This window comes from Pocillopora verrucosa, chromosome 11 (assembly GCF_036669915.1).
Source record: "Pocillopora verrucosa isolate sample1 chromosome 11, ASM3666991v2, whole genome shotgun sequence".
In the NCBI taxonomy this organism is placed as follows: Eukaryota; Metazoa; Cnidaria; class Anthozoa; order Scleractinia; family Pocilloporidae; genus Pocillopora; species Pocillopora verrucosa.
This window is the reverse complement of record NC_089322.1, coordinates 19,893,332-19,911,524: the sequence shown is the minus strand read 5'-3', so window position 1 is coordinate 19,911,524 and position 18,193 is coordinate 19,893,332. Positions and strand designations below refer to the sequence as shown.

Genomic DNA, 18,193 nt, shown 5'->3' with positions numbered 1-18,193 from the left:
TTAAGCCCAAGATTACCCCGAATAATTCTTTCGGCAAAAGAAAAGAAAATGAAATCTGAGAAACTGACGTTGCTGTGGTGGACAGTTTTTCGTTCTTTTCTGCGATGAAGCCAATATATATTTTTTTAACATTGATTCTTGTGTCATTTTGAGGTCCAATATGGTCAGCTTACGAGCAAAAGACGACTTAGCTGATTGGGATTAATTAATCATCCTTTTTATGTTTGTCTACAGATATGAAAAAGGCCTAAACATCATGAAAGGAAAACAGCTCGGTCGTTCAATTTACATTCCCGTTGGACCAATTAAAATCCCTGCCGGTATCTTCTTGGAAATAACAGGATATGCATCTGCTGGATTATCTGTAAGTTGGCGATGCAATTCACTAACGTTTTAGTTTAACCACTCGCCTTGAAAACATCACAGCTCTCTCATTTAATGTCTATTATTTAAAATGATTGTACGTTATCATGAAACACTTCAATGAGTTAACACAAGCAAATGTATTTCCTCTATTGCCTACTCAGTCGCAGTCGGTGACCCAGTCAGCAAGCTACTCAGTCAGTCAGCTATTCAGTTTTACTATTTTTTGGTTGGTTGGTGCGAAATCAATGATGGGATGTAATGATTGCGTCCTACCTGTTTTAGTTGTCTCGACGAGATCAAGGAGAACCAAAACACGAACGTGACCCAGCAAGACAACAAAGATTCAATAAGTATAGTACCGTGGCCAAGAAGTTCGCAGCGGCAATTTATGCTTTCGATTAGTTAAGGAAAATATCGTCCATTTACAAAGAGATTGAATTAACTCACTGTCTTTTTTTTTCCCTAGGGAAAAATTTCCCGTGCATTATCAGTCAATGGAAGGGTCTCTCTTGGAGGCGATTGCCGTTGGAGCCGTGGTAGTTGCTACAAAACTGCTGATACTGTAAGGGAAGAAAAATTGCATAGTAATGTTTCAGTTTCTTCATCATTCAAGTATTAGATGTACTCTATAAACTTTTTGCCGTTGGACTGGTCCCTACCTGTTGACAAAATGGCGGCTTGTACCTCTTGCTCTGTGTCAAGGATTGCAACACTGCTAATTTTTCACAAAGCTGTTCCAAATCAACAGATTTCTGAGCTCTTCCGTGATTAGCACCGTTATACGTTTGTGGGTTCTCCGTGATTAGCACTGTTATACGTTCGTGGGTTTTCCATGATTAGCACCGTTATACGTTCGTGGGTTTTCCGTGATTAGCACCGTTATACGTTTGTAGGTTTTTAATTTATCACGACCTCAATCAAGTCAAAACTTATTTGGATGATGTCTTTAAACATTCGTCTTCTTAAAATTATTCTTATCAATTATCCTCTTGCTAAGAAGATGAAGGCCTACCGTTCTCGCTTTGCATTTAGGATAGAAAAAAAAAATTGAACGCCTCGTCACTGTTCCGCGGCAACTGAGCGTCAACAAGCCTGTGCAACCACGACTCGATCTCCTCTTCATCAGCATCAGCTACCTCGTTCTCGTCTCCTCCTTCCTCTCTTCTTATAGTTTTTTCCTTTTTTATCCATTTGAGACCAAATTTTATCCTTTTTTGACGTATCACTAATATAGGTTACTCTTCGCAAAGACTGGAGAAGCTCAGATCCGCAATTGGAAGCTGGAGCATTCGTCAAGATTACAGTGATACCCAAAATCTCAGTGAAACTGCCAGCGTCTCCAAAATCGCGATCAAAATCAACCAAGTCATCCTTTTTTAGTTTTTTCGACGATTTAGGTGAGATCATTCAAACAATTCTTTCGTGCGGCCTACTTCTATCCAAATTTAACCAAAGTTCCTGATTTATTAGTTTAGGTAAAGTTTACATCAGGTAAGGTGCAGATAAGCGATAGTTGCATTCGAATTTTTGTTTTGCTTATTGGACGCAAAACGCTCTCGCCTAACATCAACTCAATCAATTTTTTTCTTGAGAATAATCGGCTCTCCAACTCTTTAGACCAATCACAAGGCGAACTAAAGCAAAATCGATGCAATTTCGGAATACCTTTGATTCCTATTTGGACATTTTCATTACTATGGTTACCTCGACCATACGTTCTAGTCTTATAATGGGGTTTTATCATAACCATTGCTAATTCCTCAAATGTTATTGGTGCATTTGCAGCCTCATTTTTCACTAATCATTCTGTACAATTGTAATTGTATAGTACAGTCGTATAATTGGCTGTAATCGGACACCCGTAATCGGACATTTAAGGCAGCGAATCATACAAGGTCCGCTCAGCTAAATCCACCAATCACAGAATTGATCGCAATAAGCAAAGCAACAGCAGCTTATCCAAAAAAAAGGCTGGGAAATTTCCAAAATGGAAGAATTTTTAACTAAAGACATTATCTCCTCTAGAGAGATTTGCTCTGGGTGTATTTGTTGTTTTCGGAAATTTAAATAGTTATGATTAATTGGTAACAGGACTCCTTGTCATCCAACCTGTGATTAACAAATTGGACTCCCGCTTCGCGGTCGTCCGATTTTGTTTATCAATGGTATGATTACAGACCGAATTGTACTCCATTCGGTTCTATTGTCATTATTAATAAAGATAATTTTGTTTCAGTTGAAGCTGGTTTTGAGTATGTGGACCTTTCCATGGCGGTATTTGTGAGCGTACCACTAGAAGCTGGTCTGGCCATACGGCTTCTTACGTCTCAATGCAGTGGGAACAAACCCGCTGAATTGGAAAGCTTCTACGGAATTTCCGGTGTAAATCTCGGTGTCTCGGTTGGATTTCTTAAAAAACATTTGACACTTGAACTTCCTTTGGGATATTCTCAGAGTAAACGCTATTGGTAAAAACATTCACGTTTTATAGAAACAACTTGACTCCTGACATATAGAATAGTGACGCGAAGAAGTAACTGTCATACACTCACTTTTGTTAATGAAACTAACTACCTAAAATGCACGAGCACAAGGAGGCTATAAATGAGAAAAATGATATCCCATACCCTTGCAAATATAATGAAAATGCTAATGAACAAAGTAAGATCTTCCCTAACTAATGGAGGTAAAAGAAACATATATTCTAAAGTGAAAATCACTACCCTCGTTCTTTTCGCATAATGAAATACATAAAAACGTGTTTCGAAAATAGAAACAACAATAATGATAAAGTGAATTGAGAAAATTCTGTGTTACTTCTTAGCTTTAGGAAAGAAACCTAGACCCCTTGTTCTGCTCGTAAGTAAGAGAGCGCAAGAACGTAAATGGGTAGATAAGTGAGTAGATAAGAAAACGGACCTTGTAAAGATAAGTGAATGGCGGACATGACGTCCGTTTTTATTAAACTATTTAATCAATATTTTACTGTTCTTTCCTAGGGATTGTATATGTCCAGTCAAAAGTGAGAGAGTAAGTTATTATAACTATAACTTATATGAGTTTGCCATCTTTTAAAATTTTACTTTTCAATTCTATTCCGCCTGCCTTTTTTTCCTTTTTAGTAAGCGTCCTTCGTGTAACGTTATTTTGTTAGTTTTAAATATAATTTGCATCTTCTTTGTAACAGTTATGTGTGGGACCTCCACCACCGCGACCGAGACCACCCGAGAATGAAAATCCAAAACCTGGGAATGGCAATCCAAAACCTGGGAATGGCAATCCAAAACCTGGGAATGGCAATCCAAAACCTGGGAATGGCAATCCAAAACCTGGGAATGGCAATCCAAAACCTGGGAATAAAAGTCCAATACCTGGGAATGGCAATCAACCATCGAAAAATGGGTAAAAGTGCTGATTATTCTTTCACATAACGTGTTATAACCCGTAGGAAGCCTGGGGCTTCAAGCGTGTAAATAACTTTCCGTTCCCAAATACTGCTGTTTGCTTGGTCTTAAAGTGATTTTTAGCCTCATAACGAAAAAAAATGTGCTGAAATGATCATGTCACTTCAAAAGAGATTGGTTGAAGCTTTGCTAGAGATATAATTAGTTGGAAGAATATTGCAGCAATAATACAACTGACTGGCCAACTGGCCGACCAGCCATTTGGCTGATAGGCTGAAGAAATGACGGATTAATTAACTGATTGATTGACTGATCGACTAGCTGGCTAACTGAATAACAGATTCAGCAGCTGATTGACTTACTGACCGACTGACCGACTGGCCGACGGATGAATTCATGGATTCATTATTGATTTATTTTCTCGGAAACAGAAAGACTGGAAAATATCCATGTGGAAAAGGACCTACCTGTTCTGGGAAACGAACAGGCCGTGACTGCGATCAGCCACATAGAGGGCTTCTTTGGAGTATGTAACAGTAAATGGACCTGCAAACTATGAACCTAATTGCAGTAACGTTATTATGGAAAAAGCAAAAAGAAACAAAGAAAAACCAAATTCAAATCAATTGGCATATAGCGTAAGCATATGTCATCAGCATTACAATTTGATTATTGACAATAATTACTCAGCAGGGCCCAGTTGTTTCGAGGGGCGATTAGCGCTGATACAGGCTTAAATTTCAATCCAGGTTTCTTTATTTCTTTTTTCAAAAGCCTGAAAGGAAAATTTTCCCATTCTTCTTAGAACATCCAATAATCAAATTGCAAGCAAAAAGATTTCTTTGTTTTCGAGGAGGTGATAGGCGCGATGAAAGAAAATCAAATTGCGAAGAGCACAAAACATGCTACTGAGTTTGACGGAAGAATTCTTTAAAGAAGGATATAGATCTCTTTTTTTTTGGAATCACTTGAAATTTATATAACAACTGCATCTCAAATTCTCAAGAAGTTGGAAGAGCTTCTAAGTTGAAATTTTGAAAAAATTGTTCAGCTGACGTGCAAACAGCTGCAGGGTATTTCTGTATGCTAGCTAATTCCTTTTCGGCTTTTTTCTTTACCGTTTTTGCTTTTTCATTATAATCTTATTGCAAATAGGTATGTGTTAGATAAGTTTGAATTCAAGATGAATGAAATCAAGAGCCGCATTTGTTCTAGCTCTATAAATCAAAGTTCAATTTGATAATTCCACGAGTAAAGACCTTGGTACCAGGTTGCTTTATCTGCATCCAAACACTTCTTTCAATAGCTTAAAAAATGATAAGCGCAGATATTTTGCGAGGTGCGAATTTTTTTTACCGAACCCGTAAGAGCGGAGAAAAACAGGAACAAAGCAATTTCTCAAACTTTTTCCAGTTTTATAACCCTACAATAGGGGATTTCTTATTCCACCTTTATCTCATTTTCTGGCATTCAAACATTTTGTCTAAAAAATACTTCTTACGGCTTTTCTGGGCGTCTTATCGATCGCATAAGGTGTGCGCTAAAGACAAAAACAACACAAGCGAAACTACTAAAGTGTTCTTTCTGATCAATGCAACAAAAAAATCTGGTACACTTACAAGTTCCTTTCTCAAAAAGTTGAGCCTAAAAGCCGAAAGAAGCAAACTTTCGATCGTTCAGCGCGGCCATTTTGTTGCTTCACTTTCCGTCCGTATTTTTACCCTATTCTGCAGTGTAATACTGTGGCATATTTTGCGCGTTCCTTTTCCCTAATTATGATAATATAACGAAGTAGTGAAATAACAAACGTATTTATGAATATTTTAGTACTCTCGAAATATGTCACTGCAATGATCTCTCTTCTATCAATGTCATGATAATTCGCTTTACAGACTGTTCAGGTAACGGAGATCCTACCATAGCCCCATATTGTGAAGCGGAGTGCATCTGTTTAGGAGGGTGGGAGGGAGAATTTTGTGACCGCTTAATTGCGAATGGTGGAGGTGACCCACATCTGGAAACATTAGATGGTAAGTAGACAAGAAAAACAGATTCTACATTCACTAATTTACGAGCGAGAGATAAAGAGAAATTTAAAAACCCTGAAAGAGGTCCAACAATTTGCTCATGAAACTATTCAGTTAAACGATCGATTTAAAACAATCCTTTTAATTTTCGTTTGTAAATGAGAGCTTTATTTCAGGATTTGTGTAATGTTTATGACGGCGGTTTTGATTTTTGCCTTCTTCGCCAGGTGTGAATTTTGACTTTTTCGGAATTGGAGAGTTCTGGGGTTGCAAGAGTGTTAAAAACGATTTTGGTCTTCAATTTCGTTTTTATTATTACGAGCGAGCTTCGCTTATTGGTGGAATTGCACTCAAAGCTGGGAGAAGTGTTGTTACGATTATGACGATCAAGACTGAAAGAGTTCAAGACTTGCCCATTACAAGGTTTGGTTTTTGCTTCTTAATCAACAAACAAAGTATTTCTATGATAGAGGCTGTAGCCAGGGTGACTGGGATCTTCAAGTTACTTATTTGTTCAAGTAAAACCTATTGCGATGTTGACTCACTAACCAGAATAAAAAGATGCAATTCACCGTGGTTGAACCAATGTCGTTCAAGAACTTGTTATGACTGACCTTGATTTCTCAACAGAATCGATGGAGTAGAAATGAATGCCACCAGTAATTTGTCAGAACCCATTGAAATAAGTAATGGTACAGTGTTATTGGATCATCAAAGACGTTTTTCTTTTGAGGCTGAGGAGAACAGCGTCGTTTTAATTTCACTTCAGTATGATGCAGGTAAGTCCTGACAAAGTAAAGTATTTTCCTTTTTGCCCGGCCATTTATAAGATCAGTAGGTATGTATACTAGTGAGCTAGACTTTTATCCAGAAATTAACGATGCTTTTAGTTCCCCAAATTGCCCCAAATAAATGGTTTTACGCGATTAAATTTTAAAGAAACCATCATTTTGGGCCATTTTTTGGAGGGTTTTCGTTATGTCTATTTGTTTTTTTTGTTTGGTTTTGGTTATTTGCTCTTTTAATCGTGAGAGAAAGAAAACCCTGGATCCAAACCCGAGAAAAATCCTTCCAGTCAGTACAAAAACTTCATCACATAACCCTTTAACTCCCAAGATCTCATAAGCAATTCTCCTTACTGTCTGCCAAACGATTCTCGTTATGTTAGTTTGGAGAATTTGGTATCGGATCAATTAGTAATCCCATAGTTGATATTTTTCTCTATTCTCATCACTCATCTGCATGATATTGTATAGATATAGTACGGAGAAGTTTTGTCTTGGTCACTCACGGGAGTTAAATTGCTTAAGGGTTTGACCTTTATGAGATATACAAACTGAGAAGAAATGTCAGCAAATCAATCAGTATGACGCGGGTGAACTAGTCCGAGACGTTAACGAAACGAATTGAGAAGGTGACGAACTGGTCGACCGCGAAACGACACCTAAGCGAAATGGTCGGTTATTGCTCGACGGTATGTGACACCGGTCTCGAAAGTCGAAGGTCCCAGAAGAAAGCTCTCGTTACCGTGGTATTCTAGCCTTGCTTAATTTTGTGGCATCTAAAGTCTAACCTTTTGCTTCTCTCAGGTGTGACAGTAACCATCGACGTCCGTCATAGTCGAGTTATGAAGAGACAATATTTGAATATTCTCTATTCGCCAACTGCTGCTTACAAAGGTCACACTGAAGGACTGTGTGGCTTCATGGATAACAATGCCACTAACGATTTCATGGGAACCGACGGAAATCTTTACGATGACGCCATTCAATTTGCCGAATCATGTAAGCAAAGCTTATGACATAGTTTGATCTAGATGTTACCCCAATATTTTTAATTAAAACATTTATTGGTCATGAAAATATCCTTAAAATACAACAAAATATTGCGGTAAATACACATTAGTAACCTCGTCTCTTAGGTCTGTGCAGTAGGTCACAGACTGGAGGGGAAAAATAGGTATCTTTAACTTACAGTACGCACTGAATAAACACGTTGTTAGCAGGCTAGAGAAGAGTTGCTTGTCAAGAGGAACAGCTGCAGACAACTTTTGAGTGCTAAAAGCAAAACAAGTCATTTTGAAATTGTTTCTTAAGTCGTTGGAAAATTCTTAAATTTAAACCCAATTTTCCAATCAAAGTTAAGACATGTTGTCGACAAAGAAAGGGAGATTAGAAACAACAGAATCAATAGCAGTGTGCAGACATTGAAATAAACAATCTAGGCGGGCCTAGTAACTGAGCGAAGTTGTAGAATGATGCAGATGGACACCAAAACTTTCAAGAGATTTAAAGATAAGTCAGACGAGGATGTTTTAAGTAACAGTAGCTGCGTTATACGATGTAACCGTTCTCCGATTTTTTTAAATACGATAAATGGGGTAGTCTTTGACTGGAAAAATGAAGACAATAACCTGAAAAACACTTTGTTTCCAGCATGATAAGCAATTGTCGAACTGTATCAACCTATATACCGATGAAACTGTTTCTTTCATTTAAAAGGGAGGATCACGGATTGTCACGATGGCTCAGGCACGAAGGACTCTTGGTCATGGAACTCATCAAATTTTTATCACGATGACATAATGGACATAACGTACACAGATCCCACATACATACCTATGTATTCGCTGGACGGAATTTCTCAGTCTCTACTACAGGTTAATAAACTCATGTCCATAAATCAAAGCCTTTGATTTATTATGTGATTGGTCATTTAACAACATCATTTGAGCAATAATAGTACTATGTTGCTGCATTGCTTTTATTTGGACAGTGTTATTGGTCTATGCCTTATTCAGGTGTGATTGGACAGAGCGCTTCAGTTCTTCATTTTCACTCGTTTGATCACAGACCAAATTGGATTCTACGCGGTTCATCTGCCATTACTGAAAAAGGGGAAAATCGACTGCAACAAAATTATGAAAATTAAACCCACTTTATTAACCATCGCTGTTGTGAAGAAAGCACATAAAAAAAAAAAACAAAAAACCAAAAATCAAAAACAAAACTGACACATCTGGCCACGATTTAAAAATAATATAATGAGTCTCTTTAGCTAAGTGCCCTTTTTCTTGCCCTAATTTGAACTAAGCCTCCAGGCGCTTGTATTAACACCAAGGGTGATTGTGATAAACTTGTTAATTTGAGATAGGGTTTGTTTTCACTCATGTAAGTTAACAAACAATTTAACTTCAACTTAGATTGCAACAAGCATGTGCAAATCCTTGAACATTTCTGGTAATTATTTACAAAGCTGCATATTCGATGTCGCCACAACCAATGACACGACATTTACTGATCAGGAAACTTTTAAACGAGGTAAGCTTTTTTAACGAGTGTTTGTAAGGATTATTTCATTAGTTTAAGAACCAAGTTCGTTTTTCTGTTAAAAATAAAGGACATTTGGTGTTTCAATTTATATTAAAATGTTACCCCTTATCATTCAAAATGCAAATATTAGATAAAAATTGCCTCTAGGATATTATCATTGATAAAAAGTTGCATGAAACATAACAATCTGAAAGTTTAAGAGTGCGCAATAGGAAATGTTCAACGTAACAGTATTAAAGGGCTGGGGCATTAACTTACTGGCTTCACCATGTTCACGAGATCTCATTCTTTGTGGTTAATGTTTCAAATGTTTTTATTAATCCATCCGCAAAATTCGATCTCTCTGTTTAAGACTGTCCAGACCAATGCTCAGGTAAAGGGAGATGTATCAATGGAACATGTAAATGTATCGAAGGTTGGACAGGGAAGAGTTGTGATAAAGGTATTGGTTATTATCAGCTTGAATCTCATCATCAGGTGTTAGATAGATAAGGAGGACGGATAGATATCTCTGCTAGAATTCTCTAGTAAATTTTATTTCTCTGTATTCTGTGTTAGACAAACAATTATACCCAGCATAAAGGCTCGCTTAATTTTGTTTTGTGTGTGTGTGTGTTTTCTATTTCGTTTGTTTGTTGTTAATTTTTATTTAAAATCTATTTTGGGAGCTTCTCAGCAATTTCAACTTTCACTCTGAATTGTAACATAGCACAATTGGGGTTTTCAGTGTTGCCATCTGGCATCTTCACGCAAAAACCGTACCTCGTCGACCCTAACGTTGTCATCGTAATTTTCTTTCCCTCAGGCTCTTGTCTAAACTGTTCAACCATTCATGGCAAATGTGTTAAGGGATTTTGTGTCTGTGACCTGGGCTGGGAAGGACGAAGCTGTGAAATGGAAGGTTATGCCGTTCATCTCCTGACTGAAATAGTATATATTCATTGAGTCCCAATATTGACATCAGGGAACTCTTTTAAGCTGCTAAATGGACGTTTTCAAAGGCTGTATAAATGAGTTAAGGTAGCATTCTATTGGGCTGTTAGAGCAGGTTAAATTTTCCCTTTTCTTCAGTAAAATTTGATTTAATTTGATTTAATTTTCAAATAGCATCGAGTTTGAAACAACTGAAAAGGAATGAAGGGCAACAGCAGTCGTTTCGCTTGCTTTTAGAGGTCGAACGCTGGTTTCATTTGCCGAATTTAGTGCCCTCTGTGATGATTTTCCAACGAAAAGCCGTAATATCGCGCCAAAATACTAACGTTTTTAAATTATTTTGGTCTACAGCCACTTGCTTTGGAGTTAACAACTGTACTAGCCCTGAACACGGCAGGTGTAAAACGACAGATTTTTGCCAGTGTAAACCTGGCTACATAGGTCAGTTCCATTTATTGTTTCGTTGCTGTTTGTTGTTGATGTTATTATAAACGCATGCTAGATTACTTTAAAAAAAAAAGAGGGATCAATGGTAACCAGTTCTATTGCAAGTTCTCGGTCAGCGGAGATGAACGAAAGAGAAGGCGTGAAAACCGGTGGGGGTCAGGGAGGAGTGTTTCATTTTAGTTGTTGTAATCGTGATAACCAAAAAGACTGTAGATAGATCAGCGGCAGCTTTCACCAAGTTGGCTCGTGGTTGGTGGAGAGCGAAGGCGAACAATAAGTCACAATGGACGAGCGGAGTGAATAATTAAGGCGAAATTCATTTAAGAGACTATAGTATAGCAAGTTAAAAAGTAGACCGGTTATGGCTTTTTTTTCTTATAATCAGCCAGACCAAGAGAATATGAGATTAATCAATTTATTGAATCCACGCACTTTTGCTTTTAATTGTTCTCAGCAGAAATCTTAATCTGAAGTTCCTACTTTACACAGCTGCCTTGTGCTTATAAAAATAACATCAGCCCGTTATATCGCTCGAAATATTAGAGTGGTTTAGCAAGAGGACGGGAACGTCATTTCAGAACGGCGCGCGCAGCAAAAATGCCGAGAAAAAACTGGGTCGAGAAAGATGTCGCGTTGTGTTGAAAAGTGACTTAGCAGTCGTTTCAACGAACCGTCCACGTTACATTTGTTCTTGAATATCCTAACCTTGGCTCTTTAGGATCATTATCAGCTTTAAATTTTCGGTTTCATTAGACCATTTGAAGGACAACGAAATTATCCTCTTTGAGAATGTAACAAGCTCAAACCGAGGATAGTTTACTACAAATGAGTTGTTAATATGAAGCCACATGGGCGATTAAACTTTGAAATTATTTCATTCCAGTTAAGTCTCGAGTCTGCAGATTCATCTATCAAATTTTGAAGCCCAATAAATATTTTTTTTCTATGATTTGTATCGTTGTCATTTCGTTTCGTGCTTCTAGATTTTAGCACTACTCGTTTTTCTTTATAATTTTGTAAAGTATAATTTGGAATTAAAATCGTCGCCGTTTTTCCCTTGTTTATTGAATATTCTTCTCAATTATGACAGTACGCCTCTTTTAAGCACCACCTTCTTAGAGTTGCAATGCATTTTGAACGGAGTTATCAGGAGTTATGGCGAAAACATTTAGAGATCAAGCGACCCAACGATGGAGTTGTTTATAATGAGTTCCCGTTTAACCATGAATGAATGAAATGCACTCAAACTAGTCACAAACGAAACGGTTAGACTGAGGAATCAGACTTCTTTCCTGTTTTATTTTGTTTTTGTTTAATTTCATTTTTTTAACGAATAAAGTCGTTCAAGACTGAATCAAATTAAAAGATTTAGAGAGCCGTGCCGAAATCACGTTGATTGTTATTTTCTTTCGTAGATGACTTTCTTGTCTAAGTTTTCACCGGCGCTGATCAAAACTAAAGACATAAAAAAGTGCAAACCCGAGCTGTTCTCAATTTTTTTTTTATCTCTGACTTCAATTCGCAGAACACTTTTCAGTCACGGTTAAAACGACAATGACAACAAATAACACTGAATAATATAGCAGGTAACCTTAGTGTTGTTTCATTTTGATAAACTTCAACATGAAGCAAGTTTAATTTATTGATGAATTAGTTCACGATAAAATTAACAGCACCCGTTCTTAGAGTTTTCATACATGGTTTAAGAAATGTACCAAAGAAAAGCCCTTAGGTTGCTTAAAGCCACGCTCAATTACAAAAAGGTAACTGAGCCCTAAAATCTTAGATAGCTTGCTGACGATCGTGTTTCCTTTCGGTAATCCAGAATAAATGTACCGGTAAATTTTCACAAATTCACCGAATAAAACAAAGAAAGGAACCTGGTTATCCTGGAAATGAGTTCTGAAATCATTCCAAACAGCATTATCTCGTTTATAAGTGCACAATTAACGAAAATCCTAGGCGTTTTGATCACGACGGGAAAACCAGCGAAATGACGTCCTGAACTTGATGGAGAGAACGACAACGCTAACACCGGAAGTCGAAATAGAGTCATGTCCAGATTATCCGCGCGCTTTCCCGTTTTGAAATGACGTTCCCGTCCTCTTGCTAAACAACTCTATTACTTGTTCTTAAAACAAGTACATTTCTCGTATTTCCAGGTGCTAACTGCAGTATTGTTCCTACTTGTTACGATGTATTAAACTGTTCTGGCAATGGAATCTGTGTGGATTTCGATGTATGCAAATGTAATACGGGATGGACTGGAAGCAATTGTGCTCAATACTCTTGCGAACGATTGGATTATTGTTCTGGTGAGTTATCTTGGGAAATCGTGTTCATAGTCTACGAAAAGATGTCATTTCCGACTTTCCTTCCATCCCACATTGCTTCTTTTTAATTTGTTTGTCCTTTAAAACGTTCTCCTGGTCCTATGCTAGTATTAATGTTTTCCTGTCCTTTCTCTCCCCCTTGCTGTTGATAAGAACACGGTAGCTGCGTGGCATTTGACAAATGCGCCTGTGATTATGGCTGGACTGGAGTAAGCTGCGCCCTTCCTGACTGTGAAGCTGTCAATCAATGTTCCAGAAAAGGAGAGTGCATTTCCAGCGACAAGTGTCGCTGCTTTCCGGGATTTATTGGAGCAGATTGTGGTCAGATGGCGGACTGTAGTCACCTTGCAAACTGCAGTGGCCAAGGTGTTTGCGTTTCTACCGAGATGCTGAATGTGTTGTGCAGTTGCTACCTTGGTTTTACAGGCGATAACTGCAGTCAGCCCACTTGTACAATCGTGAATAATTGTTCTGCTCATGGTGCGTGCGTAGAAGCCGAGTTCTGCAAATGTGACTTTGGATACATTGGAACTGACTGCAGTAATTTTTCTTGTGAGGCTGTCAACTATTGCTCCGGTAAGTGCGTCGTTTTAAAATTTTTGCTATGGACACATCATACTAGCGAGGAGAACATCCTTTTTGTTAGCAAAAATGACATATCATTTGCCTTCCACGTTCCGAGAAAAATGGTTACAGAGAGTTTCAATGTCTTTGAGTGGTCAGCAGCGACCCGAACACACAATTCTGTCTTTATGATAATGAACTTGACGTTCTCTCCGACAACTTTCATTTCCTGCTTATTATGTAGCTGTAGCTTCTAAAGCAAATCAATACTGTAAGACAAGGCTGACAAACAATGTTCATTTTTTTCCCTGTAGGAAATGGAAAATGTGTCGGCTACGACCTCTGCCTTTGCAGTTCCTCCTGGTCGGGTCGCGCATGCAGTATTCCTGATTGCAGTGCTGTAAAAAATTGTTCTGGCCAAGGATATTGTATACTACCCAACGTTTGTTCTTGTTATCCAGCTTTTGATGGCGAATACTGCGACCAGAAGGCAAAACCAAACATCAATCCTCCAAGATTTAACCAAACATTTTATAACGCGGCCATTATGGAAAATTCTCCTGTAGGAACAGTGATTTTACAAGTAAAAGCCAACGATACAGATTCAGGAAGAAACGGTCAGATATTTTATGCCATACTTGGTGATGATAACGTAGAAAGTATTCTTACCGTTGGTGGACAATCTGGAAAAGTTTACAACGCAAAGACGCTGGATTTTGAAACAATCGAGATGAAATCATTCAACGTGACCATGGTTGCTGCAGATAATGGATATCCACAGAAATCTGGAATGGCTACTGTACAGATAACAATAGTGGATGAAAATGACAATTGTCCAACCTTCATCGAGCCACCAGGAGATCTAAAACTAGAATTCCTTGCACTCATTCCCGGAGAAACCGTAACCAAAGTTTCTGCAATTGACTTGGATAGTGGAGTAAACAGCGACATAACTTATAGCCTATCCAAAAATGACGCGTTCTCTATTGATAACAAAACTGGTGTGGTTACTGTGGTGTCCGACTTGACAGAGAAAGTTCATCGTCTCACTGTTAGTGCAAGTGACAACGGTGACGTTTCTTGCATAACAGACATCAGTTTAACAGTTGAAATCGGCGTCTTTCCAACAACAAAGCCCCGCACTACACCTACCACTCCCTTCACGAACAAGAAATATGAAACCTCTACCACGCCTACTTTTCCTGAGACTACGGCGTTCACAGGTAAGTTTGTTTCCATTTGTAAATGGCGAGAACATCAACAAAGCGCATTTATTGGATAAATAGTTAAATTACAACCTAAAGCGAGAGAAATTAGTGAACAAAATACTTACAAGGGAGATGAACGAATATGGAGCGGAGATGAACAAGATGAACATAGGACAAGGTTCACCCAATTCAAAATGAAAACCTTGAAATCATATCAAACTCATGGGGTACAAATAGTCTTAAAATGAATGTAGTGACCACGCCCACTTCAACACCCCACTCAAATCGAGTGTAATTTTCGAATGTTTTACCATTGTGCGGATTCTCTACGGAAAAAGCACTCAATGTACCTCTGAAATATTAAACTATAATATTGTGGCTTTCTATTTCGCTAATTTTCTAACTTGAAGGTAAAGTTTTTCCCTCGTCATTTTTACCTTTTCTCCGAGCGGTTGCGTGAAATTAACAAGGCGTTTTTGATCAAAACACGACCGAGCGAAGGGTCTCGGGCGATATCTCTTTTACGCAGGCGCAAATTAAAAATGTACCGCCAGAATCAAAAAGAGGAACAAATTTCCTTTGTTTTGATATGTAAAGTGTCGAACAAAAAGCAGATTTACCCTCGTCAAATGGCGTTTCAAAACAGCTGTATCTTCCTCCTTTTGATTTTTTCCTGTTTTGTAAGCGTGAAAGCAGTAGGAGAGGGATCGGGAAACTCAGAAAGCGCTTCGGGAATTAGTCTACCATCGTTTACTTACAAGATAAACAAGTAAGATTTGTGAAGTTCGTTGAAGTACGAAGTCTAAATATATGCCTTTTTTAAGCTTGTTTGCTGGATTTTTCGTAAACATCCCTGATTAGTTTTTCGTTTCAGCTTACTAATCTATACTATTTCAAAGCAATGTAAAGACGAAGACGGAGAACCATGAGTCGGTCCTTTCAACAATCGTAAACAAAGTGTTTGAGCAATCAGGTATTCGAGGTGTAATAATCAATAGCCGCACATTAGAAGTCTTCAGAAAGAAAGTATTCTGTCTTCAGAAGGCTGTCAAGAAAGCTAGTGATCGTGGCGGAAGGCAATTAAATGCGCTTCTTAGCAAGTTGGAAACGGGCTTTCGGTATCGATTTAATATCATATCGATCTCAGTATCATACAGTTTTGTATCTTTCCTCCGTGGATTCGCCTTTCTAACGAGGGTTTATGTTGAGTATTCATTGCAAAATCGCTTTGTTTTTTCTTTCTTTGGCTGGTCCGCCATTTTGAAAATTCGTAACGGAGAGCATGCGCATTACGTGGGGTTAGTGGTTGCGTACACCTGGAACCGAGAAAAACAAATGTTCGTCGCACTGGGGAAAGAGTTTGATATGATTTACGTTAAATTTTTTTAAGATGCACAAACCATGATTTGACCTCTTTAACAAGCAAAATTAACTATTTCACATTTATCACTGAAATTAGAGATGGGGTCAACTCGCTTGCCGATTTGATTCTGCAATTGAATCAGTGCTGGAGAAACTGCTTTGAAATGTCATGGAGAGATTGTAAAGAATTAACGTAAACGTTATGTACATTTAAAGTGCAAAAAAGTTACTAATTGTTATAACAAATTCAGAAAGTGTTCAACTATTTTAACAACATTTCTATACCGTGGTATGGAAACCCGCATGTTGCATGCTTGACGTAAACATCCGAATCCTTCATCTCCGTTCATTTCTTTTTCGTTCGAGTTCAAGTTTGAAATATTTTTTTTCATTCTCTCTTTTTTAACAAAGGAGCGACTACTTCGCACGTACCAACGGAGACAGGCGCGGTTCCTCAGGAAGGTCCAAATTATGCAATAATTGGTGGGTCCGCAGCTGGAGGAGTACTGCTCCTTTTGATTGCAGTACTGGTAATCAGAAAATGTCTTTGCAAAGCCAAGATATCTTCAGCAAGAGACACTACGGGGAGAATGAATGCTGGTATGGATTTTGAGATGTCTAGGATATCTATCTAATAACAGATTTCAAAATGAAAGTTTGCCTTAGAGAGAAAAAACCTGAGATAACTTCGCGGGTTATGTGTGGTCGCAGTCCTTTACTCGTATACTCAGTAGTACAGAGAAGTCTTTTTACAAGCTCGCTTACGGAGTTGATAGTATTAGTATAAATATCAGTCAGTAACAAATAGAACAAAAACATTGCAACGTCAGTGTCATTAGGAGATTACAACTCTCACTTAAACCTAGTATATCGCTGTTTGTAAAGATTATCAGTAGTACCGGAAGTAGCAGTGGTAATAGCGGTAACAGAAGACGTGTTTGTAGCAATGGAAGAAGCAGTATGCTGTAGGAGTGGTGTTAACAAGGCAGTAGCAGTAACAGTAGCAGAAGGTCATCAACTAACCTAACTATACCTCTATATCTCAGTTACAAATTATAACTTGCTACATATATCTAGTTTCCCGTATATATATATATGTAAAAAAGGATAGAAAACGGCGTATTAGTGAGTAAAAAAAATAATTTATAGGAACCAAGAATAGACGCTTCAAGTTTAATTTTCTATCTGATTTTAAGTGTGAGATAATATAAGTTTGAATAAAAGCATGAATTGTTGTTAATTTTGTTGTGCAGTGTGAGAAGCGGTTTCATATATAGCTATATCAAAAGCTTTCATAGGCGATAAGAATTTAGAAGGTTCGATCTGGCGAGATTTCTGCACAGCCTTATACCTCCCTATCTGTCTTTATGCATACACTTCTTAGATAAAGAAAACAATGGTAAATACAATCCAAGATGGGAGCTAACAGGGACTACGGCTTTTTAGCAAGAATAGTATGAGGTGATACGGAAATCTTTCCAAGGTTCGTTCTTTCTAAAATAAAACTCGAACCTCCAGACATAAACAGCATAGTCTCCTTTACTTACTCCGCTCAATTACGCATGCGTTTGTGGTCTGTCACGGTAACGATTGGATTGTAAAAACATTTTGTATTCGGGAAATACTTTGTCAAATTTCTGTGACATTAGTTTGGGTTTGGGGTGTGGGTTAAAGGGATTTTTTTAAGATTTATGTCAACTTTTTGAGTCGACCTTCCATCTTGACGAGTTCCAAATGGTCAGTCCTGTGGCTTAAAATTTATTAGAGATTTTATGGAGACTTTGATATAACCACGGATGGTTTTGTATTTGATGAACTTGAAAACTTTAGCCCTTATTTTTCCTGTTTTACAAACTGTGAACACTTGTAGCTATTTCAATACTAACATAGCTTTTTTGTCAAACCAAAATCCGTCGAAAAAAGAAATCAGATCATTTTGGTTACCTTTGTGTGTGGTCACCAGCAAGGATTGAGTGGGGACTTCCTGTTTTCACCCACGATTACAATTCATGATTGCATTTAAACCTAAACGAAATGTAAGCAATTATGAAAATTATTCCATGTGCAAGCAATGGATTTTAGTTGTTTAACTTGTCTCATATCCAGCTTGCACAAATAAAAAATGTAGAAACTACTAAAGATGGTCATGAATGACAAAAAAAGAAGAAATTAAGAGGACTCAAAAAGAGCAAATAATGATTATAAAAAGCTCTAATT

The 18,193-nt window shown here is 37.8% G+C and overlaps 1 protein-coding gene across 2 annotated transcripts in view; it reads left to right on the top strand.

Moving 5' to 3' along the window:
* The window catches only part of LOC131797413 (uncharacterized), a 66,527-nt gene extending 49,110 nt beyond the window's left edge, over positions 1 to 17,417 (top strand). For both annotated transcript variants that reach the window (XM_066174201.1, XM_066174200.1), the window contains exons 22-41: positions 235 to 364; positions 833 to 928; positions 1,601 to 1,763; positions 2,603 to 2,834; positions 3,366 to 3,396; positions 3,554 to 3,768; positions 4,202 to 4,296; positions 5,663 to 5,800; positions 6,025 to 6,220; positions 6,428 to 6,576; positions 7,387 to 7,581; positions 8,299 to 8,456; positions 9,000 to 9,117; positions 9,482 to 9,571; positions 9,935 to 10,030; positions 10,414 to 10,503; positions 12,672 to 12,824; positions 12,996 to 13,418; positions 13,721 to 14,629; positions 16,388 to 17,417. In XM_066174201.1, coding sequence (XP_066030298.1) covers positions 235 to 364; positions 833 to 928; positions 1,601 to 1,763; positions 2,603 to 2,834; positions 3,366 to 3,396; positions 3,554 to 3,768; positions 4,202 to 4,296; positions 5,663 to 5,800; positions 6,025 to 6,220; positions 6,428 to 6,576; positions 7,387 to 7,581; positions 8,299 to 8,456; positions 9,000 to 9,117; positions 9,482 to 9,571; positions 9,935 to 10,030; positions 10,414 to 10,503; positions 12,672 to 12,824; positions 12,996 to 13,418; positions 13,721 to 14,629; positions 16,388 to 16,611 — 3,901 coding nt within the window. In that variant the 3' untranslated portion in view covers positions 16,612 to 17,417. The remainder of the gene's footprint in view (positions 1 to 234; positions 365 to 832; positions 929 to 1,600; positions 1,764 to 2,602; positions 2,835 to 3,365; positions 3,397 to 3,553; positions 3,769 to 4,201; positions 4,297 to 5,662; positions 5,801 to 6,024; positions 6,221 to 6,427; positions 6,577 to 7,386; positions 7,582 to 8,298; positions 8,457 to 8,999; positions 9,118 to 9,481; positions 9,572 to 9,934; positions 10,031 to 10,413; positions 10,504 to 12,671; positions 12,825 to 12,995; positions 13,419 to 13,720; positions 14,630 to 16,387) is intronic.
* Positions 17,418 to 18,193: the final 776 nt, after the last annotated feature.